We start from the raw sequence: 11098 nt of genomic DNA on the forward strand, positions 1-11098 counted from the left end.
AGATGAATTCTTTAACCAATGTAATAATACCTCATTGTTGATAGCCAAAATCTATCTGCATAATTATTGGAAAATCTTTGGTTTTCTCCTCTGGTAACAAGAAACTAGAGATGGTAAATCCTCTTAATCATCAATTTTAAATTATCTTTGACAGACGACCAAGTAGTTGTCTTTGAAATAAGAAATAAGATGATAGAAAATGTTCTTAGGAAGACCTTTTGTGAGTTTATTGAATCCTTAAACATCACTTGAGGCTATTTTTTGAGCAGATGAGTATTGCAAAAACATCTTTTTAAATGCCCCCATGACATCCTTGTTTCTGAGGCTGTAGATAAGAGGATTGAGCATGGGGGTGACAATGGTATATAAGGCTGACACTACCTTGTCCTGCTCAGGAGTGTGAAAGGACTGGGGTAGAACATAAGTGTAGAAGGCAGCTCCATAGAAAATGCTGACTACGGTTAAGTGGGAAGAGCAAGTGGTGAAAGCTTTTTTCCGGCCTTCAGCAGAGCGCATTCGGTGGACAGTTAACAAGATGAGAGAGTAGGAGGTTGAGATGATAGAGATAGGGATGAGTAACATGAGTACACAGCAGATGTACATTAGGGTTTCATACAAGGATGTGTCAGCACAGGCTAGTCTGAGAACTGCAGGGATCTCACAGAAAAAATGGTTGATACTGTGGGAGCCACAGTAAGGGACATTCATGGTGATGGGGGTGAGCAGAAAGCCATCCAGGGACCCACCAAACCAGGCACCAGCAGCCAGCAGGAGACACACCCTGCGGTTCATCAGGACTGGATACCTAAGAGGGTTACAGACAGCCACGTAGCGGTCATAGGCCATGAGGCCTAAGAGAAAGAACTCTGAGCCAATCATGGTCAAGTAGAGGAAGATCTGGATACCACAACCTACAAAGGAAATGGTCTTCTCTTTAGAAACCATGTCAACCAGAAGTTTTGGGACAGTGGTACAAATGAAAAAGGTGTCCATGATGGACAGCTGGCTGAGCAGGAAATACATAGGTGTATGGAGACGAGAGTCCATTTGAATCAAGAATATCATGACCAGATTTGCAGTTACAGCCACCATGAAAATAGCAAAAATAACAGCAAAAACGATCCCTGTAGCTTTATTGTTCACCAGAAGCCCCAGGAGGATAAAGTCAGAGGATAAAGTTATATTCTTCATTGACATTGTTGATGGCAGCCCCAGCAGAGCAGAAAGCCACAAAGACCAGGAAGGAAAAAGAGAGAAGACACTTTCAGTATGGATGACACCTCAGAGAGTACTGGTTGGCTGAAATTTTCCAAGGCAAAATGCTAGAGAAAAATGAACAGACCAAGAGAAACATCTTAAGTTAGAAACTGTAGATCTATTTCTTTTTGTTGGAGAACAATACTTTAAAATTTTTAAATTCAACTAACCAACATATAATACACACTTAGTTTCAGGTGTAGCATTCAGTGATTTATCAGTTGTGTATAATACCCAGTGCTCATCACATCAAATGCCTTCTTTTATGTTCATTACCCAATTACCCCATCCCCACCCCCTTCCCCTCCAGTGACCCAATGATCCTGTGTGCTATTTCTTATATTCCACATATGAGTGAAACCATGTGATAATTGTCTTTTCCTGATTGACTTGTTTCTCTCAGCATAATACTTTTTATATTGCCTTTATGTTCTTACTGCAATACATAGATTGTGTTAATTACATAAATAAAATGCCATAAAATTGGCATTTGCCATACCTGGGTTAGAGTTTAACTATATCTTTCCTATTCACTCTCTGCATTTCTGGCCGCCAGAATGTTGTCCAGTCTATAGCAGAGCTAAGTCAATACTAGTTGGTGTAAAGTCTCGTTGATTCCCCTGGGTATTTGAATGGCCAAAGGTGAGCAAAATGAATAATTTAAAAAGTGTAGACTGTAAAGAAAGAAGCATTTTCTATGTGTCTCCTCTATTTTCATTATTTCACCTCTGACACTTGCAGTCACCAAATCTGTGACGGTTTATTCCCCATAATTAGTAATGTCCAACTTTCTAGACAACCAGCTGGCTGTCCTACAATTTAATACAATATCCACACTATCTACATGGAGATAGCTTAATATCTCACTGGCTAAGGGCTTAGTCCTACAAGCCTGTCCCCCAAATCAGATATCAATTGCCAAATAGAGCTTATCACTTAGGCTTCTGAACCACTGGCTGTAAATAGAAGGTTTTCATGACCCTATCCCTCAGTTTAATTAATTTTCTAGAGTACAGAATATTTTAATTACTAGATTGACTAGTATATAACTAAAGAATCACTAGGTAGAAGACATACATAAGGTAAGATGTGTAGGAAAATGCCAGAAGCATCATTGCCCTCTCTGGGTATACCATCCTTCAGAAGCTCTCTGAACCCCTCCCCCCCTTTTGGATTTTTATGGATGCTTGATTATTTAGACATGAATGATCAAATCATTGGCTATCAGTGATTAATGAAACCTCTAGACCTTCTCCTCACCTTGGAGATCTGAGAGGTAGAGGTTTAAAAATTGCATACCTTTAATTATGATTAGTTTCGTGGTAGCCAGCCCTGATTCTTAGGAGATTTCAAGAAGTTACCTCATTAGCATAAATTCAGGTGTAGTAGGAGGGCCTTTTTATGAATAACAAAAGACATCTACATAGCTATTTTCATTTAGGAAATTCAGAGAGGTTTAGGGGCTCTATGCTAAGAAGATGAAAAAAGACCAAATTAGTTTTACATCACAACTCACAAAGGGTTAGGACATTTGTTGGCACTTCATAAATGAAATTTTCCAGCCATATTTCATCTAGGTTATTCTGGTAGCTTTCCTGCTATCCTTATGCTCTGTCTTTCTTATCTGTTTTTAGTTTAACCTCAGAGCAAAGGGATCTTAAAAATTTACATCAGAACAGGTCAACTCCTGCTCAAAGCTCTACTACAAAACTTTATATTTCACTTCAAAGCCCATCATACTGTAATACATTCATCCTTTGAAATCATTTTCTGCTTCCTCCAGTGCATTTGCCCTGGTGCTGCAAATCCTATATGACTTCCATGCTAATCCTTTGTCCCTGCTCTGGTGGAGCCTCCAGTATGTAGCTTTTGTCTTTGCTCTGATCCAGGCCTGGGTCTCCTGCCCACTTGTGTGACTGGCATGTCTTTCAGGGCTTTCCTTCAAATCCACCTTCTCAGAGGGGCCTATTTTTTTATAGCTCTTGATGACTATTGTTTTCATATTCCTTCAGACCATTTAAGACACTCATCTAATTTTGTATTTGTCTCCTGTCACTGACAGAAGTCTCATATGAGTAAGACAGTTTGCCTATTTTGTTCACTGTGTGCTTCCAGAATACAAAAGAATGGCTAGCATATGGTAAATATTTGTTGAATATTTAAATAAATGATTGTTAAATATTTACTGAAATGAAAATTGCCTTTTTACTCTTTAAATGATTCATTTCTTGTAGAATTTCTTTAAAATCCATGTGAATATGATCTATAAAAGATGCTAAAGGAAAATTTTAAAAATTAAATGGTAGGCCCTTGTATTTGTCTTCAAACCACAATAAAATTGTGTGGAGCCTACTTAAAAAAGAAAGAGAGATTATTTTGGAATGTCCTATTGGGCTCAGTGTAAATACAAGGGTTTTTATAAGAGGGAGGCAAAAATCAGAGGAGATGTGATATATGTGAAATTATTCAAACACTGATATTAAAGATGAAGAGGACCATGATGCAAGGAATTGAGTGGAGTCTAGAATCTGAAAAATGCTTTCAAAACAATGGACCCTCCTTTAAGACCTTCAGAAATGAGTGTAGCCTTCCTTGATTTTAGCCTAATGTGACCAATTGTTGACTTGTGACCTCCAGAATTGTAAGATAATAAATTTGTATCATTTAAAGCCATTAAGATAGTGCTAATTTGATACAGCAGCCACACAAACAAATATTTTTATCAGCTTTTAAACATAAGTATAATTGATGCATGTTGCTAATAACAGATTAGTCAGTATCCCTGTAATGCTTACTCTGTGCCACTCATCACTCCACAGGCCTAGTGTTGTGATATAGTCACTTTTCACAGTATCTCTATGAGGTCAGTTACTATAATTATCACTATTTTTTAGTTGGAGAAACTGAGGCACAGGGAGGGCAAGTGGTAGATCTGGGCCTGGTTCAAGGGCTGGACTTTGTTTCTCATACTCTCCACAGTTACATTCAACTGACCCTAAATGTACAATATCCTTTTAAACATCTTTTAAATTTACATTTGTCTAAGACAAGTCAAATCAAAACAGAATACAAAACCATAATCACATTTAAAAAATTTAGGATTTCTGGTCAAAGTTGTCAACAAAGTTACAAAGTAAAATATGAATTTCATTATTTCCAGAAATACGAAGTGCTCTCTAACCCCTGGGCAATCTCTAAGTATCACATTTTGGCCTGTAGCTGTCCGATTTCCTATTTTGATGTCCACAGGGGAAAAAAAAGTCCTTATCAAATGTAATCTGGGAAAGATCCTCCAAACACCAGACTCACAAATCTCACTACTGAATATTGACTGCTGAGGACAACTTCTTATCTCCAAGCAGACATAATAATGCCCACCCAATACTCCTATTCCCAGTCTTTCACCAGTATAACCATCATTATATATGCAGCTCTGTAAAGATGACATCATATTTCCTTTTGAAGATCCACATTTGAAAGAAATCCTCCATTGTGTATGTCAGGGGGAAGTAGCAGAGTTAACTCCTAAATAAATGACTCATAAGGACAAGACTATTAAAACTGAATGAAGAATAAACAACAAAGATATTCAAAGATATTTCAAAAATTACATGAAGGTGTGAAAATTAACTCACTGTGGCATAAACTCAAATGTCACTAGAGAAATTTTATTAATGATTTATAAATCTAAAATCATGAGTTATATTATCAAGTTTTTAAAACACAGTTTCTCCTGCTCTCTTGCTATATATATAATATATATATATTATATATCTCTCTCTCTTGCTAATATATATACATATATATTAGATATAGATATTCCTAAATTGGGAGGAATGATAATTCTTTAACATTTTAGGGGTTCCTGGATGGCTTCGTTTATGGGGCATATGACTCTTGATTTCGGGGTCGTGAGTTGAGCCCCACATTGGATGTGGAGCCTACTTAAAAAAATTGTAAAAAATTTAAAAAAGTAAAACAAGATTAAAAAAAAAGACAAAGTAAAATGCTAGCTTTGTGATCAGACCTCAATACTGTTATGGTTATGTCTAACATAATACATCACAGTCTTAAATCAAAATCTCTCTACAGATGGAGGTACTTTGAGAGCTTCCCCACACTTTACCTAGATCATTGGTTCCATAAAAAACATATTTTTCAATATGATTATTCCTTACTTGGGTATGATCAGAGTTAGATATTAGGTTTAATATCATTGGAAAATCAAGGTGTTCTTGGCCTGTTTCCAACCAGGTGGTCCTCACTGGATTTTGTTGGTAAATCCATAAAAATGACTCCCACTACTTCCTTCCCTGAATACATATGAATTGCACTCGGTGCTACATTCCTCTAACACACGTTTTGTGTAAGGCTATACAATGTGAAGTTGTTGGTCTGACAGTGGACAGCTGGGCTTTGGATGCCCAAAGTTAAATGGTTGGAACTTAACCTTGACTCACTCTGACTTCTCTATAGTACAAGCACAAGAAAGCTTCCTCAACAGCCTAGGTGCTGGTTATTTTCTCTCTATTGCAAAGGCCTCAGATTGTAGAAATGCAGTTTTAGCTGCCAATCTTAACTTGAACCTCTAGTTGACAGCTGGGTTGTACCAATACTGAGTATCATAGGAGAGGAAGGTGCTCACAAATTGCTGATGAGAATGGGAGTGTGTATTATTTTATGTTTGAGAGAGCACCAATCCAATATCAGGATCCTAAAAATAATATGTATAAACTTCTGCTTGTAGGAAATTTTGTACAGAAACCAGGGATAAGTGAGCAACATCGTAAAATTTTCACCTTGGTCTTGTTTGCAATAGTTGGTAAGCAAAATAAATTTAAGCATCTGCAAGTGGACACATAGAAATAATTTATGTTTTAAGGACATGTGGGTGGCTTAGCAGTTGAGCATCTGCCTTCAGTTCAGGGCATGATCCCGGGATTCTGGATCAAGTCCCTCATCAGGCTCTCTGCAGGGAGCCTGCTTCTCCCTCTGCCTATATCTCTGTCTCTCTCTCTCTGTGTCTCTCATGAATAAATAAATAAATCTTTAAGAAATCTGTCTTAATATTAGATTTCATAATAGAATTTCAGGCAACTACTGGGATGTAAGGTGGATCTATAATCATGAGCATGGTATGACAGTTTTGTTGTATTCTTAAGTGAAAAAAAATGGCACATTTACAATTTCCTTATCATATATATATATATCAACAATATATATGATAAATAGAAATACATCTATATATTCATATATAACGATATAGTTTTATGTATATAAACATACACATGCATATATGAAATTATGAAAAAATCCAAGTTTTCACTGATGGTAGAGATTCAAGTGATATTAGTTTCTTCTGGATCATATTTTCTGGTCATCCTATAAGAATAGATTATATATGTAAAAAGAAATTACTTTAAGTCAAAGGATAATCTTATTAAAAACTTGGGCAATTAATACATGTAAGTTTTCACATCTCAGTCTTTAAAAATTAGGAGAATGACTGAGCTGACATGAAGTCACATCAGAACACTGTCCACATCTGCTCTCAAATTTGAAAACAAAATTCATCAGATTCCTCCCAACTGTTAAACCTTGTACTACAAGATGCCATCTGAAATAAATCTTTATGGTCTTTAAATATGCACATAAGTCATAGTAAGCTAAATTCAGAGGGACTTGTTAACATACACATATCAAAAAGTCAGATAATATAAATTTTTAAATACATAATGTATTAGAAAATTAATATCGTTATCAAAGAAAAGAGAAATACATACAAAAATTGCCCCCAAATAATTGAGACTTAACATTGGTATAAACAACTGCAATTTGCTAGTTTAAATTTCCCAGTTTTCTAAAAATCACTTCAAACTCCAAGATGACACTTTATTACTCGTGATGCAATTTAATCTGATCCTTAGACAGAAACTTTACCTCAATGGCCTGGGTGAAAATCTAGGGTCTGCCACTCATTAGCCATATGATATCAGGGAAGTCACTCCTCCTCAAGTTTCTCACTGGCCTAAGGGTATGAGAATAGCCCCTGTCCTCAGGATTATCATGGAGTCTGTGTAAGGCTCTTAGAACAGTACTAGGCACCTAACAATGTTACCAAAGTATTGACTATATATTGTAGGAACCCCTCCTTATTGAAAACAAGTAGCTCTCCAGTTTGGGTAATTGTGGAGAGAGAACAAGCCTCAGAGTAAGAAAACAATAAAACCATTTATTGAAGAGACTGTCTTTCTTCCAATGGATAGTCTTTCCTCCTTTATCGAATATTAGTTGACCATAAAGTTCAGGGTCCACTTCTGGGTTCTCTATTATGTTTCATTGATCTATGTGTCTGTTTTTGTGCCAGTACCACACTGTCTTGATGACCACAGCTTGGTAGTACAACCTGAAATCTGGCATTGTGATGCCCCCAGACATGGTTTTCTTTTTTAAAATTACCCTGGCTATTCGGGGTCTTTTCTGATTCCACACAAATCTTAAGATAATTTGTTCCAACTCTCTGAAGAAAGTCCATGGTATTTTGATAGGGATTGCATCAAATGTGTAAATTGCCCTGGGTAGCATTGACATTTTCACAATATTAATTCTTCCAATCCATGAGCATGGAATATTTTTCCATCTCTTTGTGTCTTCCTCAATTTCTTTCAGAAGTGTTCTGTAGTTTTTAGGGTATAGATCCTTACGTCCTTGGTTAGGTTTATTCCTAGGTATCTTATGCTTTTGGGTGCAATTGTAAATGGGAATGACTCCTTAATTTCTCTTTCTTAAACCTCATTTTAACATCTAAGTTTTCAATTAATATGGAAGAAAACACCTTTTTGTCTACACAGCTGAGCAAATATCTATGACACATACCTCCTATTTACTCAAAAGGAAAATGGTTATCTCTCAGAAATTTAGCAAAATCCAGCTATGTTTCTCTGCTGAGGCTACAATTTTAAAACAGTTAAATAGAAATAACATCAGAATCAGTGAATTTGGAAAGAATTTAGGTGTGAATCTTTTGGTGACACCTTTCCCTCAACATGTAATGAGACCTGAGCTTATAAAACACACCTAATTCTATTGATCTACAGTCTCTACTACAACTCTTCAAGCTTGGGATTCCCAGGAGAAAGGGAAAAATTATATATAAAAAACCCCCAAGTATTATTTTTAAAATTTTTTTATCTAAGCAATCTCTTCAGCCAGTGTGGGGCTCAAATTTATGACCACAAGATCAAGAGTTACATAATCTTCCAATTGAGCCAGCCAGGTGCCCCCAAACCCAAGTATTTTTGAGTACTGATCATTTTTTTTAAAGATTTTATTTATGACAGGCAGAGAAAGAGAGAGAGAGAGAGACAGAGACACAGGCAGAGGGAGAAGCAGGCTCCATGCTGGGAGCCCAACGCGGGACTCGATCCCGGTACTCTAGGATCATGCCCTGGGCCAAAGACAGGCACCAAACCGCTGAGCCACCCAGGGATCCCCGAGTACTAATCATTTTTAAGTAAAAGAGTGTTCATTTATTCAACTCTTTTTAGCACATTTACTATATCAGAGATACTTCTTGGAACTTGGGATATATTATGGATTAAAATGAAGGTCTCTGCCTTTGCTTATGTAATGAATACAATTTATATATAGAATAAACTTAAAATCTAATCAAATAAAATGAAATAAAGTAATGTAGGATAATCAAGAGTTGATGCTATAAATATAGGTTTATCACCTTTAGGTTCTTTATTAATTGTGCAAACCAGGGATATACAGTAGAACGTGATTGTGATTTCAAAATTGTGATTTTGAAAGGCGAACTCACTGAGATGTTTGCTAAATATTTGGCAAGACCATGATAGGCATGCAGGTTTAACACAATCTATACTTAACACAATCCCAACTTAAAAAAATACTAACTGTATATTATTAGTCAACCTTTTGTTTTAGTTAAATAACATTTCAATGCCATGAAATTATTCACAACTGTAGTCCTGTCTCATGAAAATAGCTTCTATAGTCAGTATCTGAAGTTTCAAACACTTTGTTTTCACACTGTTATCAGACCTATTAGAAGGATTTTTTCCGAAGTGAGGAATTTAAGTTGGCAAGGATGTACTGCCACTTTTTAGTTTTTCTCATCACTCCTTTATGTCTAAAAAACTTCTAGGTATTTAATAAAGCATTTAATAGTTAAACTTTACACCACCCATTATTTCAATTCTTACATTATATAAATATAAATTTTAATTTTTGTATAAATAAAATAACTATGTGGAAGCAAGAGTTCAATTAATTTCATGTCCATATCTCTCACCTGTAGAGAGACACCAGAGAGGTCATGACTGCCCTTCAACATGCATCATCACTTCCTTGGTAGACCAGCCCAGCTGGTGTCCAGCAGAAAATGAACATGGCTTTTATCAGCGTATCACTCTCAGAGGAATTTTTCCCCAGTTTATGATAAGGATTAATAAGCTAGAAGCTGCTCATTGTGCTATATGCTTCTCTTCTTTGGAAATCATTATCAATTAATGACAAGATTTGGCACAAAAACAAAAGAAAAAACTCAGAGGACATAGTTCTGAGGATCCCATCTGCCTCTTGCTAGGGAGAGGCAATACTTTCTTTGCTTTGAACATAAGCTTCCCCAACTCACGTGGGGCTAATTAACTGATAATACTGGTAGGACTTTGGGCAAATCACAATCAAAACCAGATAATATATTTAAATAGATTTGAAATTTGGAGGATTTTTCATTTTTAACACAAATATGGCTTAAAACAATAAAATAAAAAGACATTTAAGACAATATCTGGTATGTACAAGTATACAATTAGTAATTTAAAATTAATTAACAAATTAATTATATTTAAAAAGATTTTTTATTTATTTTTTCATGAGGGACAGAGAGAGAGAGAGAGAAAGAGGCAGAGACACAGGTAGAGGGAGAAGCAGGCTCCATGGAGGGAGCCCAATGTGGGACTCAATCCTGGGACTCCAGGATCATGCCCTGAGACAAAGGCAGACCTGAACTGCTGAGCCACCCAGCCGTCCCATTTAAAATTAATTTAAAATTATTGTAATTTCTAATTTTATTTCCCAAGTTAATACAACATATTTTTAATAAAGAGAAAAATCTAATTACCACAAATTATCTAATATAGGAATTTGTTAACATTATGGAGTAACATCCCTGAGCATCCCTTTTAAGTGAGAGGAAGGAATACTCACCATATGTATAAACTAATTTTTAATTTAAATTATATTAAAACATCATACAATATAAAAGGGCAAAAATTAGTAATTCATTACAGAATAAGCACAGAAATGTAGTCACTACTTAGGTGAGGGTGTAGCCTCAGGAAAGCCTCAGTACATCATTTAAGAAAGTAGTACTAAGTCTTAGTAGTCTAAGTCTTAGTCTTAACCTAAGCTTAGACTCATTAAAGTGGCAATGTGGTAAAGACTAGAAATGTCTAGTACCCAAATATGAAGATATCACATGTAGACATCTTGAAACACAAAGGATCATGGAATCATCATACAACAATAGGAAAATAAGTTTTCCAGTACAACTTCAAGAAATGGAGATTCCTGATTTACCCAATAAATAATTCAAAACTGTTCTTGTAAAGGCTGAGTGAGTTAAAAGAAACATAGAAAGATGATTCAATAAAATCAGGAAGCCAATACACAAAGGCAATTCTTTAAAGATACAAAAGAATCAAAGAAAAATTCTGGATCTAAAGAATACAATAAGTAATTAAAGATTAAATTAAATTAAGATAAGTAATTAATTAAATTAATTAAATAATTAATAATTTAATTTTAATAATTT

The 11098-nt window shown here is 35.5% G+C and overlaps 1 protein-coding gene across 1 annotated transcript; it reads right to left on the reverse strand.

Annotated features, from left to right (window-relative positions):
- Positions 1-234: 234 nt before the first annotated feature.
- Positions 235-1197, reverse strand: OR2T11 (olfactory receptor family 2 subfamily T member 11). Its single transcript, NM_001256452.1, is given in 1 exon segment — positions 235-1197. A coding segment is annotated over 1 exon segment (960 nt). The 3' UTR covers positions 235-237.
- Positions 1198-11098: the final 9901 nt, after the last annotated feature.

This window comes from Canis lupus, chromosome 14 (genome assembly GCF_011100685.1).
Source record: "Canis lupus familiaris isolate Mischka breed German Shepherd chromosome 14, alternate assembly UU_Cfam_GSD_1.0, whole genome shotgun sequence".
NCBI classification, from domain to species: Eukaryota; Metazoa; Chordata; class Mammalia; order Carnivora; family Canidae; genus Canis; species Canis lupus.